The sequence below is a fragment of the Saccopteryx leptura genome, chromosome 2 (assembly GCF_036850995.1).
Source record: "Saccopteryx leptura isolate mSacLep1 chromosome 2, mSacLep1_pri_phased_curated, whole genome shotgun sequence".
Classification (NCBI taxonomy): Eukaryota; Metazoa; Chordata; class Mammalia; order Chiroptera; family Emballonuridae; genus Saccopteryx; species Saccopteryx leptura.
In genome coordinates, this window is record NC_089504.1 from 77,470,707 (window position 1) to 77,491,585 (window position 20,879).

General features: G+C 37.1%; 1 protein-coding gene across 7 annotated transcripts in view; it reads left to right on the forward strand.

Annotated features, from left to right (window-relative positions):
* CNTLN (centlein) overlaps positions 1 to 20,879 on the forward strand; it is a 360,970-nt gene that overhangs the window by 53,859 nt on the left and 286,232 nt on the right. For all 7 annotated transcript variants that reach the window (XM_066368220.1, XM_066368223.1, XM_066368224.1 and 4 more), the window contains exon 3: positions 20,238 to 20,322. In XM_066368220.1, the coding sequence (XP_066224317.1) occupies positions 20,238 to 20,322 (85 nt within the window). The remainder of the gene's footprint in view (positions 1 to 20,237; positions 20,323 to 20,879) is intronic.

Sequence of the window (20,879 nt, forward strand, 5' to 3'; positions counted from 1 at the left end):
GCTGAGGCTCCATTGGAGCAAAAGATGGCCCGGGTGCTGGGGATGGCTCCATGGCCTCTGCCTCAGGCGCTAGAGTGGCTCTGGTCACAACAGAGCAACGCCCTGGATGGGCAGAGCATCGCCCCCTGGTGGGCGTGCTGGGTGAATCCTGGTCGGGTGTATGCCGGAGTCTGACTGCATTCCCGTTTCCAGCTTCAGAAAAATACAAAAAATATATATATATATATATTTCTCCTTTGTATTTGAAGCATAACTTTGATGGATATAATATTCTTGACTCAGAATTCCTCTCTCTCAGTACTTTGAATATTTGGGTCCACTCTCTTCTGGCTTGTAGAGTTTCTGCTGAGAAATCTGAGGATAACTTATTGGGCTTTCTTTATATATGTTATGATCTTCTTTTTCCTAGTTGCTTTGAAGACTCTTTCTTTGTCATTGATTTTTGACAATTTTATTACAGTGTACCTTGAAGTAGCTCTGTTTGAGTTGTGGTAACTTGGCATTCTGTTTGCTTCTTGGGTTCGGGGCTGTGACTCCATAGGTGTGGGAAATGTTCATCAATTATTTTTTTAACTAGGCTCTCCATTCCCTTCTCTTTCTCTTTTTCTGATATACCCATTATTCTTATATTGTTCTTTCTGATGGAGTCAGACAATGCTTGCCTCTCTCAGTATTTTTAATTTGTGAGTGTCTCTTCTCCTCCTCCTCCTCTATAGCATCTCTAGTTGCCTGTCTTCAATGTCACTGATTCTTTCCTCTATCTGGCTTGTTCTATTAGCTAAACTTGCTACCTCAGTCTTCAATTCATGTATTGAGTTTTTCATCTCTCTTTTTAAAGCTTCAATTTCCTTGGTGAGGTATTCATTTTGTTTATTAATTTGTTTTCTGAGCTTTCATTAAGTTACATATTGGTGTTTTCTCACATCTCATTGAGTATTTTCAGAACTTCAATTTTGAATTCTCTATCATTTAACTCTCAGGCTTCTATGTGATTGAGATTTTTTTCTGGAGATTGTTTATTTTCTTTCTGAAGTACGTCTCTGTCTTATATAGCCATGGTATTCAATTATTTTTCCTTGATGGCATTTAAGAGTGGTATTGTTAAGAACTCTAATGAAAAAACCACTAAAGAAATTGAAATATTTAAAAAAATACGCTATGATATATAAAAATTAAAAAAATTATGACACATAATGAATAAAAACCACAGAAAAAAAAGATCAAAAACAAAGAAAAAAAACACAAAATATAAGGATAAAAATATAAAAATAAAACAAAATTCAGAAATGAAGAAGTGAAAAAAGAATAAAAAGAAAAAGGAAAACAGATAAAAAGGGAGAAAAAGAAAAATAAATTTCAGTGTTGAGAGATTTCTTTCAGTAGGTGTCACTATGTTACAACTTTTAGGTCTGTGAAGTTGCTGGGCTGTCTGCTGAGATGTTCTTTCTCAATGATGTAGGCCGGACTGTGGTTGCATTGTTGAGTTAGGTGTGTTGTTAGGGGTTTCTGGATTTTTTTTTTGGTAGTTTTCTGAAGCTGGAAACGGGGAGAGACAGACAGACTCCCGCATGCCCACCAGGGGGCGACACTCTGCCCACCAGGGGGCGATGCTCTGCCCCTCCGGGGCGTCGCTCTTTTGTGACCAGAGCCACTCTAGCGCCTGGGGCAGAGGCCAAGGAGCCATCCCCAGCACCTGGGCCATCTCTGCTCCAAAGGAGCCTCGCTGGGAGGGGAAGAGAGAGACAGAGAGGAAGGATAGGGGGAGGGGTGGAGAAGCAGATGGGCGCTTCTCCTGTGTGCCCTGGCCGGGAATCGAACCCAGGACTTCTGCACGCCAGGCCGATGCCCTACCACCGAGCTAACCGGCCAGGGCCGCTTTGTGGATTTTTACAGCTTCAGCTTTCCTGCTTTATGGCTCTAAGAATGGTGATCTCAGGGTTCTGGGTGCTTTTTCCCGCATCTCAATAGACCTGGGGGCCATGTGTGGAGTACCTTTGTTCTTCATGTGAGAAAGTGGCTCTGGAGAGCTTGCTGTGGGAATTGTTGCTGCCATTCTTGGTACCTTGAGATGAGGGGGCCATGATCTGGGAGGCTGGGGGCCACACTTGAGCTTTCTCTGCCTATGCTGAGTGCAGGCTGCAGACAGACCATGGTAACACTGGTTGTTACTTTGTACCAGGGGTCCCCAAACTTTTTACACAGGGGGCCAGTTCACTGTCCCTCAAACTGTTGGAGGGCCGAGTATAAAAAAACTATGAACAGGCCCTGGCCGGTTGGCTCAGCGGTAGAGCGTTGGCCTGGCGTGCGGGGGACCCGGGTTCGATTCCCGGCCAGGGCACATAGGAGAAGCGCCCATTTGCTTCTCCATCCCCCTCCTTCCTCTCTGTCTCTCTCTTCCCCTCCCGCAGCCAAGGCTCCATTGGAGCAAAGATGGCCCGGGCACTGGGGATGGCTCCTTGGCCTCTGCCCCAGGTGCTAGAGTGGCTCTGGTCGCAAAAGAGCGACACCCCGGAGGGGCAGAGCATCGTCCCCTGGTGGGCAGAGAGTCGCCCCTGGTGGGCGTGCTGGGTGGATCCCGGTCGGGCGCATGCGGGAGTCTGTCTGACTGTCTCTCCCCGTTTCCAGCTTCAGAAAAAAACAACAAAAAAACAAAAAAAAAACTGAACAAATCCCTATGCAAACTGCACATATCTTATTTTAAAGTAAAAAAACAAAACGGGAACAAATACAATATTTAAAATGAAGAACAAGTAAATTTAAATCATCAACAAACTGACCAGTATTTCAGTGGGAACTGTGGGCCTGCTTTTGGCTAATGAGATGGTCAGTGTACCGTTCCATATTTGTCACTGCTAGCCTAACAAGTGATATGACGCGCTTCTGGAGCCGTGATGCGTGCGTCCCCCATCACTGGAAGTAGTACTGTACGTGAGTGATGCAGCTCTTTGCGGCGCATCCACATACAGTACTCCAGGAGCACTCCAGGTACTCCTCTCACTGACCACCAATGAAAGAGGTGCCCCTTCCGGAAGTGCGGCAGAGGCTGGATAAATGGCCTCAGGGGGCCTCATGCGGGCCGTAGTTTGGGGACCCCTGCTTTGTACTGTGGCCACTTTGGTTTATTTTCCCTTCTTCTCCTCTATCTCACCACTCCTCCTGGTAGGAGACCCAGTCACTCCAGGTTTCCCTCTCTGTACCCCTCAGACAAAATCCAGAGAGTACAAGTTTCCCTCCCAATAGTCGAGAAAACAAACAAAACCCAGTTACTCCAGGTTTGTATTTTATCTTCTCCAAAACCCACCGCGAATGCGTTTTATCTTCTGACCCTCTTTTCACCCTGTCCAACCTTTAGTCCATTCAGTGTGTGGATCTTTCAGCCCTGCCTGCGAGCACAGCTGGACTTCCTTTGCTGTATTATAGTTTTTCAGTTTGTTGAAATTTCAAGGGAAGAGATCATGCCACCATTACTGTGACGTCCAATTGTTGTGTTTCATATCATTCATTTTGTTCTTCAGCTCTAGAATTTCAATTTTGTTCTTTATGTGCTTTCTCTCTTTTGTTGAAATTCTCATTCTTTCCATGTATTATTTTTATGATTTTGTTTAGTTGTCTGTGTTCTCTTGTAGCTCACTGAGCTTCTTTAAAAGAAATCATTTTGAATCTTTGACAGGCAGTTAATATTTATTTGTTTAGGGTTGGTTACTGAAAATTATTGTGCTCCTTCAGTTGTATCATATTTTCTTGATTTTTTTGTTCCTTGAAGTCTCATGCTGTGTTTGTATTTGAAGAACCGATCACCTTTATTGATCTTTATTATGGGTTCTGCCACAGAAAGATTGTTTCCAGTTAGCCTAGTTAGGGGTTCTGGGAGTTTCACAGACCTTTTCTGTGGATGTCCCCACTCATCTCTTTTCCATTTTAAGGGAGAATTGTTAGAATTGCATATCCTCTTTTGATCCTGTAAAGCCAGTTCAACTGCTGAGAGCCTCTTTTTATTTTTATTTTTGATCAGTGTCTTGAAGTGTTCAAGGTCATACACCTAATTCCCATCCAGCAGAGTTGAGCTGGTTCTCTGTGTGTGCTCCTGTATGATCTACAGAGGCATGTGTGACATTTGTGAGGCTGCTTGTAGAGGGCTGTCTCTGGGTTTAGAAGGGCACAAAGAGTGTTGGGGGGTCAAATAGGCTGTTGAGGAGTTCCAAAGGTGTACTTCCTACGTGGTTTGTAGGTAAGCCTCTTTGTGGAGTCCATGAGATCATTAGTCAAATCTATGGTCTTTTATTTAGTCTCATGCCCAGTTGCTGTGAGCCGCCATTCCTTTCTCTCTCCTGGTGGCCTCCAAACTATTCAATTATGTTGATCCTTTTAGTGTATGGGGTGGGATGAGAAAGAAAAGGACTTTTTAGGCAGTGTCCCACATGATTAGGGAAACCTTACACTCAGTATACTTTCACATTTTTCTCTAGGAGAAATCATGGGCCAAAGAGGGCTCTCCTGGCATGAGCTGTGCCACATGGAGAGAGAAGTGACTCTGGTAAAGTGAAAATGTTCATCTTAACCTCATCAATGTGTCTGTTCTTAGATTTTTTTGCTTCAACAGGGAGCTTGGCCTCTTATTGGGCTCCTGATCTCCCACAAAGATACTCTCATCTCTGGATTGCTGTCAAAATCTATGTTCCTGTGGTCAGGTGAGGGCTTAAATCTCCAATTCTCCCATCTTGCTGGTGTCACCTAATGTTGACTTTAAAGTATTTCCTCACTTTTTAAAAAGAGTACTAAATACTTATTACGTTAATATACAAAAGTCCCATAAGTGGTTGTTAGAAAAAGACATCAAGACAATTATCACACATGTAGGTTTCTTACTTGTATTTCTATGAATAATTCTAAAGATTATTTTGGTTCTACCCTGAGAGCATACATTATGTAGCATATTTTTCTTATTGACATGAAAGCAGTGGTTAATTTTTTCTTTTTTCTGAAGTGAGAAGCAGGGAGGCAGACAGACTCCAGCACGTGCCCAACCAGGATCCACTGGCATGCCCACTAGGGGGCAATACTCTGCCCATCTGGGCTGTTGCTCCTATGAGACCAGAGCCATTCTAGTGCCTGAGAGGCAGAGGCTGGCCATGGAGCCATCCTCAGAACCCGGGCCAAGTTTTTCTCCAATGGAGCCTTGGCTGCAGGAGGGGAAGAGAGAGACAGAGAGAAAGGTGTGAGGGGGGAGAGTAGAGAAGCAGCTGGGCGCTTCTCCTGGGTGCCCTGGCTGGGAATCGAACCCGGGACTTCCTCACACTGGGCCGACACTCTACCACTGAGCCAATTGGCCGGGGCCAGCAGTGATTAATTTTTAAAAATTATTACTAGTATATTTATTGTGAATGTATCTGTACTCTAAGAAAGCACATAGTATTTTTTATTTGACATTCCTTTTAAATGACTTTTTTGGTGAGAATTGTTAATTATCCATATGAACAAAATATTGCTTAGACAATATTGTTTGGATAAATAATAAGACACTCATAAGTAAAACTAAGGATCTTAGGCAATGGTAAGAAAATACTTTAACCTGGTATTTAATAATTTTTATCCCTATGTTATTCAAGTGTTATATTTTCCTATAATCTGTTAATCCCTTCTAGTATATTTTTCATTTCAGATAATATATTTTTACAGCTAGAGATTCTTTTAATTAAAAAAATCTTCCATTTCTCTCCATTATCATCATGCTTTCCTTTAAATCCTTAAATACCTTTTTAATGTTTATAAAAGCCATTTAAGGTCCTTAAATTCCTAATTCTGTTATATGAATTATTAATATATCTCTATATCATGGATCATATGTTCTTCCTTTCATGCCTAATAATTTTTTATTGGGTTCTGGACATTATGCTCTTCAGTGTTTGATTATTGTTATACTCCGGTAAAGATTATTGGACTATTTTTGCATGCAGTTAAGTTACTTGTGGATTGGTTTTTGAAACTTTATTAGCATAGACCCATGGTAACTTTTCTTTTCTTGAATAAATTTAGTCCCACTCTTAAGGCATGACTCTTTTCAGGATTGCACCTAATGCCTTGTATATTAAATGGTCTTTCCACTTTGACTGATGGCAACATGAACTATTTTCATCCCTCCATGACCTCTAGAGATTATTCAGTCTACTACTTTCCAATGGTTCTCTCCCTAGCCTGGAGTACTTACCTCTTGGGCATGTACAAATCAATTTTCAAACAAAGAGGATTCCTCTGGAGCCTGCTGGATCTTGCTTTCAGTGTACTCCATCCTCTAGTACTTTGCCTCACAAGTTCTATGTACCATGATTTTCCTGAACTTTGGTCTGTATCTTCCCCACTTAATGAGGTCGTGTGTTCAATTGGTATTTTCTCTCCCTTCATTGTAGCTTGAAGACTGCCTTTAGATAATAGGCTGAAGAAATCACACAGTTTACCTTATTGGTTTTCTTCCTTGAGGGACCACAGGCCTTTGCTACCTGTATCCAGTGTCTGAAATTATTTTGTATAGTTTTCAAGTTGTTTAAGGTGGCGGGGTAAATCTGATCCCAGTTCCTCTCTATGGCTGTAAGTGAAAGTTAATCCAGGTTTATATGGTGAGAAATGACCCAGATCTTTCAGACAATTTAGACTATCTCATGCATTGTGAATAGGTAGTAACTTAATATTAAATTGAAATTATGCCAAGAGAGTATTTTTTTTCTAATCTGGCGAGTTTTCTTTTATTTACATGGCAGTTAAGATTTTTCTTGAAAGTACCAGATATAAAAGTTCAACAAATTTTGTTTTTGTTACATTCAGAGTTTCAAATAGCCTTCTCATAACAAAGTTAATTGACTGATTTAGGTAAGGATGACTGTATCTGGAAATTCTTAGTGGTTACAAATTTTGCCAATGGATCTATATTTAACTTTGAGAGTATGTGACTTATTTCTCATTACCTCAGTTATATTCTTATACTCCTTCAGTTTAGACTTGAAGATGAATATATGACACAATGCTGAGGATGGTATAAAGTGAGATTAAAGTTGAGTGAGACTGAATAGAGTTGTAATTATACAAATTAAGAACTATTACCAGGGAGTTGAGAGACTTTTTAGTAAAGATCCCTGTTATTCTATGTGTTATAATTAATAACTATTCACATATTATAATCTTTGGTTATTTAAATAATGGATCTGTTTAAAGATTAATGTATAGTTTCCCAAGTATTCTCAATTTGTAGTACCCTTAGTATCCCAATAAAATTTTAAAATGATACTGTAAATTAAAGAGGATTGTGTGTTTCATTAATTAAGTATTTGTACTATGTGGGCATTGAAGTGAAGGAAATCTTACCTCTTGTGACAGCATGGACGGACGTGAAGTGCATTATGCTGAGTGAAATAAGCCAATCAGAGAAAGACAAGTACTATATGATTTCACTCATTTGCGGAAACTAATGAACTAAATGAACTTACAAGCAACATAGAAACACAGAGAGAGCAGGCAGACAGCTGTCAGGGGTGGGGGTCTGGGTGAGGGGGGTAGAGGGATTGATTAATCAAAAGAGGACAAAACTCATGGACACAGACAATAGTATGGTGATTGTGAGGCAGGAAGGTAGAGGAAGGTGAGGGGGATAAATGGTGAGGACAAAGACTTGACTTGGGTGGCTAGTGAACACTAATACATTGTACAGAGATGTGTTAATAGAGTTGGGCACCTGAAACCTGTATAATAATGTTAGGTAGTGTTACTGTGTAAATTTAATTACAAAGAAAACTTAATGGCCATTAAAATATACATATAAATTAAGAGAAAGTATTTTAATTTAATTCTTTAATAACCATAATTTTGCTATAGGATATGTGAGATTTTTAGGTAGTAGATAGGTTCTCAAAGTTTGGAGTCAGATTGGACAGTGCCACCCTTAATTTATTTCCAAATTGCTTTTCTACTCTCAATTTGACTTTTATTATAGCAATAGTCAAAAACCCAGCTTCATAAATTTGTGATGCCATGAAAGGAATGTAGTACAATATATCATCGAAACTCTGAACTTCCTTAGCTAGTAGTCTTTGCAGTGTCCAACAGATGTCAAATATTGCTCTGCTTCCCTTGATATTTAAAATATCCCGCAGTGCCTCTGCATGTTTATTATAGCACCTCTGGGGGCCTTGGTGCATATTCTGGGCACTTGAATTAATTCTCTTCTAATGTTCATTACATTTTTTATGTATAATTATGACATAAGTATACAAATTTTTCTACTTCCAAGATAGAAAATGTATATTTTTAATTTTTCCTGATTAGCAAGAAGGCTGATTTTATTATGATGAAATAAAGGAACATTTGACATTTTTTCTTAATGAAAAAGTTTTGATGGCAGACAGAGGCTTTATAAAAAAATATTAAATATTAAATATTTTGTGTGCCATGTCTATAAATAATCTGGAATACAAAGAGAAATAGTGAGTGAATGAAATATTAAAACATATTAAATTGGATAAAAATGAACTACATTGTTAATGTACACGGTAGTGTGAATAAACAGAAAAGAAGAAGATTAATTTTATTATGGGGATATAAAAGGGAAAGTACTATAATTAAGACTATCTGTGAGGTTACTGGGATTCATAGTGTCAATTACTGTCTTGTAATTGACTAAGGATATTCTTGATTGCTTTTCTTTTTTTTTTTTAGTGAGAGAGAGAGACTGACAGACAGGGACAGACAGACAGGAAGAGAGAGAGAGAGATGAGAAGCATCAACTGGTAGTTGCGGTACCTTTAGTTGTTCATTGACTGCTTTCTCATATGTGCCTTGACCAGAGGCTCCAGCTGAGCCAGTGACCTGTTGCTCAAGCCGGTGACTTTAGGCTTCAAGCCAGCAACCTTTGAGCTCAAGCCAGCACCCTTTGGCCTTAAGCCAGTAACCATGGGGTCATGTCTAGGATCTCATGTTCAAGCCAGTGACTCCAAGCTCAAGCTGGTGAGCCCACGCTCAAGCCAGCAACCTGGGGGTATGAAACCTGGGTCCTCAGCATCCCAGGGTCAACACTCTATCCACTGCACCACCACTGGTCAGGCCTGATTGTTTCTTAAAAGTATCTGCTCACTGAACTGTACTAAACTACTATGAATCAAAATGATTTTTTAGGCCCTGGCCAGTTGGCTCAGCGGTAGAGCGTCGGCCTGGCGTGCAGAAGTCCCGGGTTTGATTCCCGGCCAGGGCACATAGGAGAAGCGCCCATTTGCTTCTCCACCCCCACCCTCCTTCCTCTCTGTCTCTCTCTTCCCCTCCCGCAGCCGAGGCTTCATTGGAGCAAAGATGGCCCTGGCACTGGGGATGGCTCCTTGGCCTCTGCCCCAGGCGCTAGAGTGGCTCTGGTCGCGGCAGAGCGACGCCCTGGAGGGGCAGAGCATCGCCCCTGGTGGGCGTGCCGGGTGGATCCCGGTCAGACGCATGCGGGAGTCTGTCTGACTGTCTCTCCCCGTTTCCAGCTTCAGAAAAATACAAAAAAAAAAAACCCAACAAAAAAAAACAAAATGATTTTTAAAACTGCTATATGTTTTAGACGTATGTATATTTTGAACTATGTGAAAAATATTTTGCATAATATAATGATAAGGACATATTTGCAATTTATAGTTTAATACATCATAGAATAACCATAATTATAATAGCTTATATTTATCAAGTTTTACTAAGGACCATACGCAGTTATTAGTGTTCTGCACATATTGACTTACCATCATTATCTCATGTTATACTTTGTTTTTTAAGTTTTCTTGTAAAGTCTTGAGAAACGAAAGACAATAAGTATCTTCCTAGAATAACTTTCATCCTTTTTCATGTTACTTTTATTTGGAATTTTCTAATCCTTTAAACAATGTGTATTGTATTTGAATTTGCACACTTGAATTTAGAAATATATCTGAATTCATATTAAAGATGTTCAGGGTTTATCAATGTTAATACCTTTTACTTTTTCATATATACATTTTCAAATGAAGCCTACACAGAAATTAATTTACTTTCCTATTTGCTTATACTTCTGAACACCTTGTCTTTGTATAAATCTTGAAGAGGCTTTGTTTTATAACATTTTATACTTTCTGTTAAGCTTCTCAATACTTTTTTCTCATGCTCACTCTTATGTTTTTAGTGGTCTCTCTCTCTCTTTCCCCTTCTCCTTTCTCCCTCTTCCTCTCTTATGGTCTGGACATGGCAACTCAATTTTGAAAAATGAGAACTATAAAATGCAATAAAAAAGGCAAGATAAATTTTAGTATTTCATGTTTATTTAGGATATACATGCTACACTATTGAAATACTTATGTTTAAAGATTAAATCTCATTCATAGAGGATGAGAGATTATTTTGTATTTATATTTACAGTTGAAGTTTGGATGCTTAATAAGCAGGCTGTTATTATAAGGTTATACTATATATTCTCATCACTGGGAAAACCTTCCTCCTGCTCCCTTCAAGTCCTAAACACATGGGTTGCACAGCTGCTACATGGTTGTACACTGTCCCATGTGTATTAAGCCAACATAGCTTGAGAAAGGGTTTCATTTTAGAACATAGTGGTAGCATGGCTGGTTGGAGCCCCCAGAAGTGTAGATGCCAGAATTCTTCCATCTGGCAGCAGTGCTGCTAGGCAGCTCAACACAGGGCATAAATATACTTTTGCTGAGCACCTTTCTTGTTGCAACAGTCATAAATGCATAGGCAGAGATATAGATAAATGGGATGTTGGTCAAAGGAACCTACAGAAAGGTGTTTAATTGGAACCCTTATTCTGTTTAAGGTGAAAGAACGTGCAATAAAGTATGAAGAAACACATTTGAACTCTTACCACATAGATATAAGAAGCTTGACCAATACTCTTTAACTGTTATGAAGACCTTTAAATTAATGAATTGTCTAATTGTATTAAAGCATAGTTACTTTAAAATAATTAGCCTTTATATGCATTGTAGAGGGTGACACAGAAATACAGTTTTTGTTTTTAAGGTAAAATAATTGTGATTACCTTCATTTGTTTAAAGTTTATTTCTGGTTTCATTAAATATTCCCTGAACATTGAACATAAGTCAACATTCCACAGAAAAAGAAGTATTATGCAGCTTGCATGTGTGCATATCTGCATATCGGAGCACAAAATATTGACATGATAATTGCAGTCAAGCCTGAATGAACAGTGGCCTGTGGGAATTCAGCTGGTGTTGTACCAACTGGATGGCTGCTCAGGACACAGTTTGAAATGCAAGGTGCAAGTTAGCACTTTATTCAGCACAGGCAGGCATCATTTAAAAATCCTTGGGGGCAACCCTGGTGATGTGCAGATGTTAAAACAGTCTGTTCTGAAGTGCTGATATTTTTGAACACTGTAAGGGACTTCTAGGTTCTGGGTGAAAAATATTAGCACAGTTATTAAAGACATATAATACACAGTTTACTCCAACTTTTTAATGTGTGTTTTAGACAATAAGTGTTGAGTTATGCAGAAGCATCTGGTTATATAGTTAAAAGTGAAGAAACAAGAAAATCTGCACAAAAGTCATTTATTTTCTAAGTATAAAAAAGTCATTTTGAAGTACAGTTTTGTATTCTTAGAAACAATGATGAATGAATAATGACATGTGAAACAAAGGGACATTTAAACTTTAAACAAAGAGTTCATCTCTGCACCATAATTTATAAATTCAAATTTAGATGAAGTTCAATTCTATTCTTTGTTCTGGTTTGGAACTAACTAACAGAACAGGAAAAAAAGTTAATCATTTTTCATGGGTTAGGTTGACTCTTCCAGCACAAGGTTGGCTTTCACATACAGTTTTCATATATTGAAAAACCAAAGGTAATAGTTAGAAATTCTGGATTATGTATTAAAATTATATGCTGATCTTAAAGCAGAATACATATTTTAATAATACTTGGGCCTTTACAGTATTTTCTACTAAAAGTTTTATATGTATTAGGATCTTCTGATTTAGTAATTTATTTTTATTCAGAATTTTTTTCATTTATTTTAAAGAGAGGAGAGAGAGAAAGGGGTGGGGGAAGAGTGGGAAACATCAACTAGTAGTTGCTTCTTGTATGTTCCTTGACCCAGCAAGTCCAGGGTTTTTACCCTGAGACCTCAGCATTGCATTCCAGGTTGACGCTTTATTCACTGCACCACCACAGGTCAGGCCAGAATTTTTTTCAATAGCTGTTTTTACTCGAGAGTAAATGTGTTTTAAAAAAATTTAAGTTTTCAAGTTTTTCTCTTTTTCAAGTTTTCTTAATTTATTATTCATAGGTACCATTTTCATAACATATATATTCAAAATAGGAAAATAATGATAAAACAGTTTGTGAATAAAAGAATAAATAATTTGATTATTTATATTTTCCTAAACTTTCATTTTTATTAGTCTTACTATTTTAGAATCTCGATGTTTACTGGAGATTGAGAATTTATTTGAATGGAAATCCATTAATAAGTATAAAATCTACATTTTAATAGATTCTGTAATCAAATAAAAAATTTGTCCAACTAGGTATATTTTGTGCATTATTATCTATCTCTTAATTAAGAATAATCGATGTTGGTAAGTTTTGCTTTTTATTTTCTTTGTTTTCCTCACTTATAGTTAAATATTTCTTTCAGATTCTAATATTTCATTTTTGACATCTCATTAAAAATAGGCTCAAGCCCAGAAAATATAATCTGGTCATATTGTATAATACTTGGCCCGGAATAGAACACAATAAAAATTTGATTCTTGATGATTTACAGTAATTTCTCAATTTTTGAATTTAGAAAAATGGCAAAGTTAGCATGGTAAATCATGTGGGTAAATATAGCAGTGTTAAATGTTTAAATGGGTAGTACTCTTGGGAGAAGTGATTGCTGCTTTAAACTTGTACAAATTTGACAGCCTCTCTTCACTTCATTTTTCATCCTAAAGAAGTCTGCAGATATTCTTAGCTCACATCATTATTGCACATCAGTGGTTCTAATTAGCTAAACAGGAGTTTGTCTCAGTCATTGATCATCATCAACTTCTTGACAGTATCGCTTGTTTTAGGAAAACTTCTTTTTTATCTTATAAATCCATAGAATATATATTAATTTATTTGAGTAAGTAGTTTGGTGATGTTTTATTGAAACAACTTTTTCTTTTATTATATTATTCTAAGTAAAAAAAATACTGTGTTTATAGTATAGGTCTGTTAAGCCTTTTCCTGTTGTGAACATACTAGATTTCCTATAGCACCTGGAGGAACTGCTGAACAAATCTCTATAATTTGAATTGTGATTTAAGAAGAAATTTGAAACTATAACATAATATTTAATTTTGGAGGTTAACATAAAATTTAATTTAATTTTATTACTTATAAAATATATCATTGAACTATATCTTTGAAGTTTATATTCTATCTGAAGTTTTACATTTCTTTTATGTCTCATACTTTCAGTATTATATTACTGAGCTTAATCTATTGAGAAATGTCTCAGTTACTGTTATCACAGTGACTCTCAGATTTAAGTTTGCATCAGTATCACTTGAGGCCTTGTGTCTTAGTCAGTTTGGGCTTCTATAAAGAACGCCATCGACTGAGTGGCTTAAAACACATTTTTATTATTCTGGAGGCTAGGAACTCTGATGCCAAGATGCCTGCCAGTTTCATTCCTTGTGAGAGCTCTGTTGCACACAGCTGCCTTCTTCCTGTATCTTCCCATGATGCACATGCATGCACGAGAGAGAGAGAGAGAGAGAGAGAGAGAGAGAGAGAAAGAGAAGGAGAGAGAGATTATCTTTCTAATGTCTCTCTATATGTGGGCACTAATCCCATTCATGAAGACTCCACTGCTCATGACCTCCAAAAGGCCTGACCTTCAGGTTGGGGAATAAGGCTTCAATACATGAAAAACATTCAGTACATAACACCTTGTTATTGTTAAACTGTTGCTAGAGTTTCTGCCCTCAGGGTGGGTGTAAGACAGTGCCTTAATAACAAATTCCTAGGTGATGCTGATACTGCTTTTCTCGTTACCCACACTAGGAGTACCACAGGATTAGACTGAGTGAATTTTGTACAAACTTATTTCACAGGAGATAATCAACCTGGTAGCAAGCTCATTTGGAAACTGTAATAATGCATTTGTTTGGGTTTTGTAGCATATAATCTCATTTAAAAGGACCACTAGAATTTATTAGTGGGAATAAATTAGTGGGAATTTTGGTATATTACAGATGAGTCAGAAAGACTTTGTTCCTGAAAGTTAAACTAATTCCTGGCAGGTTAAAAATAGATTAAGGCTAACATGGGAAGCAACCAATAAATGCACATCTGAGTAAAACAACAAATGAATGCCTCCTTTCCACCTCCCCTCTTCCTTCCTCTCTCTGTCTCTCTAAAAATCAATAAATAATAATAATAATAAATTAAGCCCTGGCTAGATAGCTTGGTTGCTTGGAGTGTCGTCCCAAAAATGCAGAGGATACCAGTTTGATTACCAGTCAGGGCACATACAGAAGTGGCTCGATGTTTCTGTCTCTCTATTTCTCTCTAAATTAAAAAAAAATTAATAGCCTATCCAGAAAGGAATTTACAGAGGGTGACTCTTACTGGAATTAATGTTTGGCTGTCTAAACCTGGGTCTTTGTTCCAGGGTAAACCCCATCATGCCTTGTTCTTAAGGATTTGAAGCCACTTTTCTCTAGATGCATATCCCTTGAATGGATGTAGGATTCAATTGCAATACTGCTGATTTTATAATGGTAAATTAAAAATTCAAGTAATAGGTTGAGATGTTATGTAAGTGACAAATACTAAGCAAAGTGCATATTTATTTAATATGTAAAATAGTTTTGTAAATAAATAGATAAATAAAACATAAAATGGCAGATACATTGATAGCAATGGCAAATTAGAAAAAGACATTTGAATTTTTGAAAGTATGTTTTATTTTACTACTGATAAAAAAAACACACAAATAAAGAGAACCCAGTTGAAAAACCATGGTCTGTGATTATGCATTAAATGTGCTGTTAATGCTTGGTAAATAGAAAATAAAATAATAAAACAGGATAAAGTGCAAACAGTAAAAACAGTAGTCATAAAATGTTTGAAAAATGTCAAATGTAGTTTATTCCAACTTTCCACCTATCTGTGCCCACACCCAGAGGACTAAACATGACTGGAGGAAAACTAAACATGATGACTGGTCTTATGTAAATTTATGACTACTAAGCTCAGTGGTCCTTAGTCCTGCCTGGTAATGCTCTTAATTTTTTTTCTTTTCTTTTTTTTCTGGCTCATTTACTATCCCACTATCCTAGAAGACTATTTTGTGCTTACTCTCTTGTCAACTTCAAACACTTTATTTTCCATTCTCACTCTCAGCTGATAGCTATGATGATTTGTCAAATTAATATTTGTTAAGTAGAGCACAGAGTGCTGCATGATGAACCATGATTCAAGAACAGATCACAAGAGAAATTGATATAGAGAAGTTTATTATTCACAGGTCCTTGAGGAAGTAGTAGGTGTGCCTCAAGTGGCCAAATTGGGGGTCAAGGCAGAATGCAGACCAAGAGACAGGTAGGACCTGGAACATATACTTTTATTAGTGTTGGTAAGTGAAGTGCTTTGAGGTTTATGGCTAGGGCAGTTTTGGTCAATTCAAACCCTAAGAGCTGGGTTTTGGTAAGCCCCACAGGGTTTTTTCTCTAAAAGATGCAAAAGAGAAAGGTGTTGGGAGACAGGGGAGACTATTGATCACAGGCACTCTGGGGAAAATCGTATCAGAAATTTAAATTTGCTATGGCTATGGACTGCTGACTAGGGCATGCACTTGCATTGAGGGGCTAGTGTAATAATAAGTTTAAGGTCATCGTAGGTTGCTTGGACAAACCAAATGTAATATAGACAGCAATACCATGGAGCAGCTTAGCTAGACAATACCCTTGAGAAAATAAAAGCTCTTAGAATTCTGAGAGATTATACTCCTTCCCATAACCACATCTACTAACATATCTGAATCTATATTCATTTTTTTTCTTTGGAAGAACTGTTCATACTCTCATCTAATGCCAAACAACCTCTCTATGTGTATGCTAAAGCCTCAAGGACCCTGCAATTCTCCCTTTTCTCTCATGAATCATCAGTATCTCATACTGTCCTGAATTAGTTCTGTCAACATATACACATGCTATTTATCTTCTATCTTAAATCTCTTTTGATCTCACATTTCCCTTGATCTACTGTTCTGTTTCCCTGTTCCTTTTTACTGCAAAATTCCTCTAAAGAGTAAGTAATATTTACTATCTCCATTTTTTTCTTTTTCCTTGAACTCATTCCAGTTCAGTTTTCATACCCACCATTCTCCTAAACCATCTCTTGTCAAAGTCACCAGTGACTTCAATATTGCTAAATCCAGCAGTTAGTTCTCAGTCTTTATCATGTTTAACATGTTATAGGATTTGGCACCATTGATTCCTTTCATCTAGAAACACTCAGTTTCTCTCTTGATTCTCCTTATATGTGATTGCTTATCCTTCTTAGTATCATTTGTTGGTTTTTCCCCCCTCATGGTACTAACCTAGTAATTTTGGAGTACCACAAGATTTAATTCTCTGGCTCTTTTATCCAAAATCACTATGTTAGGTCAGTGTTTTCCAACAGCTGGTCCACGGACCCATCTACCAGAAATTTCATGCAGGTCTGTGAAAGAGTTAACACTCTGATGTTGTATGAAGATTCTAAACCCAATGATCTTAGTTTAATTCAATTATGCTCAGGGTGATTTCTGCCTTTGGGGTTCCCAAAATAATTTTCCTCTTTTCACCAGTCCACAAGTGTAAAAAGGTTGAAAACCACTGACCTAGGTGATACCATCTACTTAGGGTCTTAAATGTATTTGGATGACTCTTAAAGTTTAATCTGTCGCATTTTTACTTCTTGACTGATTCCAGACTTATCCAGCTATGTTTTGTAGGTATGATTGGATGTTGTTGGAAGGCATCGCAAATGTAATGTCCAAATCCCACATTTTAATGTTCCTTACTCTCATCCTCTATATCTCAGATAATGTTTACTATATTTTTCCAGTTGCTCACATGAAGGGCTTGGAAACATTCTTGATTTCTTTCTTTTAAATCTCGTATCTAATGTATCAAGAAATCCTGTTAGCGCTACCTTCAAAATACCAAGAATTTTATCACTCCTCAATACTACTACACCTACTGAACTTGTCCAATTCATCTTTATTTCTCACCTGAGTTATTTCATTTGCTTTCCAACTGTCTCTCTGCTTCTACTCTTGATCTTAGAGTCTGGACTCAAACCAAGAGTCAGTATGATACTTATAAAGTAATAACTTGTATTATGTTATTTCTCTGCTCAAACCTATTCTCTGTCTTCCCAGGGTCAGATGCAATGTTCATAAGGCTTAGAAGACCATATATTACTTTATTCTCAGTGATCTCTCTGTCCTCATCTACCGTTCTCCCCTTTCCATACAAGGGGACATATATTTACTCTTTTGCTATTCTTTAAATATACCAATTATGTTCTTGCCTACTTGTTTCTGGTCCCATGGCCTGAAAAACTCTTCTTGAGAGCTCTATGACTCTTACTTCCTTACTTTAGGTCTCTGTTCAAACATCTGTTAATTATCCTATTAAAAATAGCAACAGTTTTCCTTTTACTCCCCAGTTCTTCAAGACTAGACATCTCTTTCTTTGTTACCCTGTTGTTCTTGTTATATTTATAACCAGTTGACATATAGTGTGTTTACTTATTTGTCATTTGTGTTTAGTATGCATAAACTAGAATGTTTATTCAATGAAGGCAACCACTTGCTTTATTTTGGTCACTGCAGTGTCTACCCCCCTAGGACAGCACCTCTCATATAATAAGCACTCAATAAATACTTGTTGAGTGAATGATAAATTAATGTGTAGCTATGGGGTTTATTTTTCTTTCCTTTGGTAATATTCTATTAATAACTCTGTGTTTATTTTGGTAGATACTCTTTCCATCTGAAAATTCTGTTTAATTCTAAAACATTCTCAGCAGTTAACTTCTAAAAAATAATGCTTTGTATTTTACCCTATTATTGTCTCCACAACTCTTTATCATATGTTGGAATTTCCTAGAGAAACCTGCATGTGTTAATTTTTTTTATATTTTTAATCATTTTCTATGCAGTATTCTGGATAAATCCCTCATTAATATTCTCCATTTCACTAATTGCCTTTTTGTATCTAGTTTTGAGCTTAACAAATTAAATTGTTTTGTTGATTCAGTGATTATATTTTTATTTGTAAGATTTTTGATAGATTTTTTTAAATTTATTTATTTATTTTGTATTTCTCTGAAGTGAGAAGTGGGGATGCAGAGAGACAGACTCCTGCATGTGCCTGACCGGGATCCACACAGCAAGCCCAGTAGGGGGATGCTCTGCCCATCTGGGGTGTTGCTCTGTTGTAACTGGAGCCATTCTAGCACCTGAGGCAGAGGCCATGGAGCCATCCTCAGTGCCTGGGCCAACTTTGCTCCAATGGAGCCTTGGCTGCGGGAGGGGAAGAGAGAGAGAGAAAGGAGATGGGCGCTTCTTCTGTGTGCCCTGACTGGGATTCAAACCTGGGACTTCCACATGCCAGCCTGACTCTCTACCACTGAGCATGCTGGCCAGGGCCTAATAGATATTTTAGTTCTACCTGTTTTGTGTTCTATTTTAATTTTAGTTGTTCTTTTATATCTTTAAAGATTATTATTTCAAAATCTTTTTCAGTGTGTTTTGTTATTTTTATTTTCTCTAGGTGATTGCTCTTTCACATTATTGGGTTGTATGCATGTGTTGTGTTTGGGTGGGTTTAGAGTGTGTGTTTTCTTCATGTGTTTTGAATTTTTTTTGTGTGTGTGGATACATTTTGTGTGGGAGGGTTGCTCTTACTGTTCTCTTTCTCACTACCCTTTCTTGTTTAATGCCTTTTTTTCCTCTAGAAAATTTATGCTTGCTACTAAATTGTTACCCTCACTCCATTCTCCCTTCTTAAAATAGAATTTGTAATCCTAGTAAGTGAATCTTAGCTAACAGTGACAAGATGATTTGCTATGTTTAGTACCTGAGCCTAGGGTGTTTTGGTTCAGCTCCTGATTGGGATGCTGTATTTATCAACTTTTGCCATTCTGGGCTATCATATAAATAAGACTAAGTTCCAAGCAAGGATGGGCAGAAGTTTTTTTGCCTTCTTTCAGGAGCTGGGAACCCCACCTAGTCACTGTTTTTAAACAGTGAGCCTGACTATGCTTTTACATATTGAACAGGACATTTGTTTCCCATTAGCCCTATGAGGCAAGCTCTTTTCCACCTTAGCCTGCATCATCCCCATCCATAGCATTTTATTTCTGTTTAGTTTGTGATCCTCAGAGATGTGGCTGTGTCTCCTTAATATTTTTCTTCTTTGTTTTCTTACTGGTATTATCAATTTAGAGAATATGGAAGTGCCTCAAAGTAAGAACTCACTATGCTAGCTTGTTGTAAGTCTAAATTTTTTTAATGTGCTATCTTGACTTTATCTCTTATAACCAGTGGTATGCTTTTTTGATTGCATTCCAATATTCCTCTATGCCTTCTAAGGTTTTTGTTTCATTTCATTCTTTTTCATGTGACAGTTCTTTCCTTTTTCATTATCTGTACACTTTGTGAATCATGAGCAATTTAGCTACATTTCTATTTATTTACCTGTTTAAATTTTTTTCAAAAATTGCAAATAAGTGTCCAATATACTCCCCCCCCCCCATTTATTTAATGTTGGTAGTTAGTAAGTCTCTAGCTTGCTCCCTTTTGAGGCTCTTACTTGAAAGTAATTAATATTTTATTCTTAATATATTTCTCTGCATTTATTAGCAAGACATTTATGTATTATTTTAAATTAGTGCTACAGTGGTTATTTCAATGAAGAATAAACATGTTTTGACTATTTTTATCATGCATCTAAATCTGGAAACTAAATTGTTTTCAATATGAAGTTGTTTTAGTTGTGAGCAGTTCTAAGTTGTTGTCACTTGCTATATGGTTTCTGGTTAATTCGGAGAGGGCTGTCAACCCCAGATAACTTAATATTCTATGTTTTAAAGTGACATTATCAGGATGTGAAAATTTAAAGGATTAACTACCAATTATGACAAATAAACTTTCAATGATTATATATATATTTTGTTTCTAGAGAAAAACAGAAATCTGAAGCTAAAGACAGAAAAGTCTTAGAAATTCTGCAAGTCAAGGATGCTAAAATACAAGAATTGGAACAGGTTGGTGTTATAATAGAAAATGCTTAAAATACTATGTTTGTTTTAGGTAGTAGATCTTTATACTTATTTTAACTTATTTTTTTTGCAATAGTGCTCATTAAGACTGTCATTATTTCAAGCTATTACTATTTTGAAACTACTATAGTTGGATTATTCTTTATTATACTTTGCTTGAAGCCAATTATTTGTTTTCTGAATTAATAGGCTGTGTTATTTATACATTAAAAGTCTTAAGATGGTGTTACAGTTTTATAGTAGTACCAAGCAATTATTTATTGTTTTATAGAATTTTGCCCTTTATTTTTAGCAATTATCATTCATTTCTTTTTATTTATTTATTTATTTATTTTCAATGGTTTTTGTATTTTTTCTGAAGTTAGAATCGGGGAGGCAGTTAGACTTCCGCATGTGCTGGACCGGGATCCACCCGGCATGCCAACCAGGAGGCGATGCTCTCTTGCCTATCTGGGGCATTGCTCCATTGCTGCAGGAGCCATTCTAGTGCCTGAGGTGGAGGCCATGGAGCCATCCTCAGTGCCTGGGCCAACTTTGCTCCA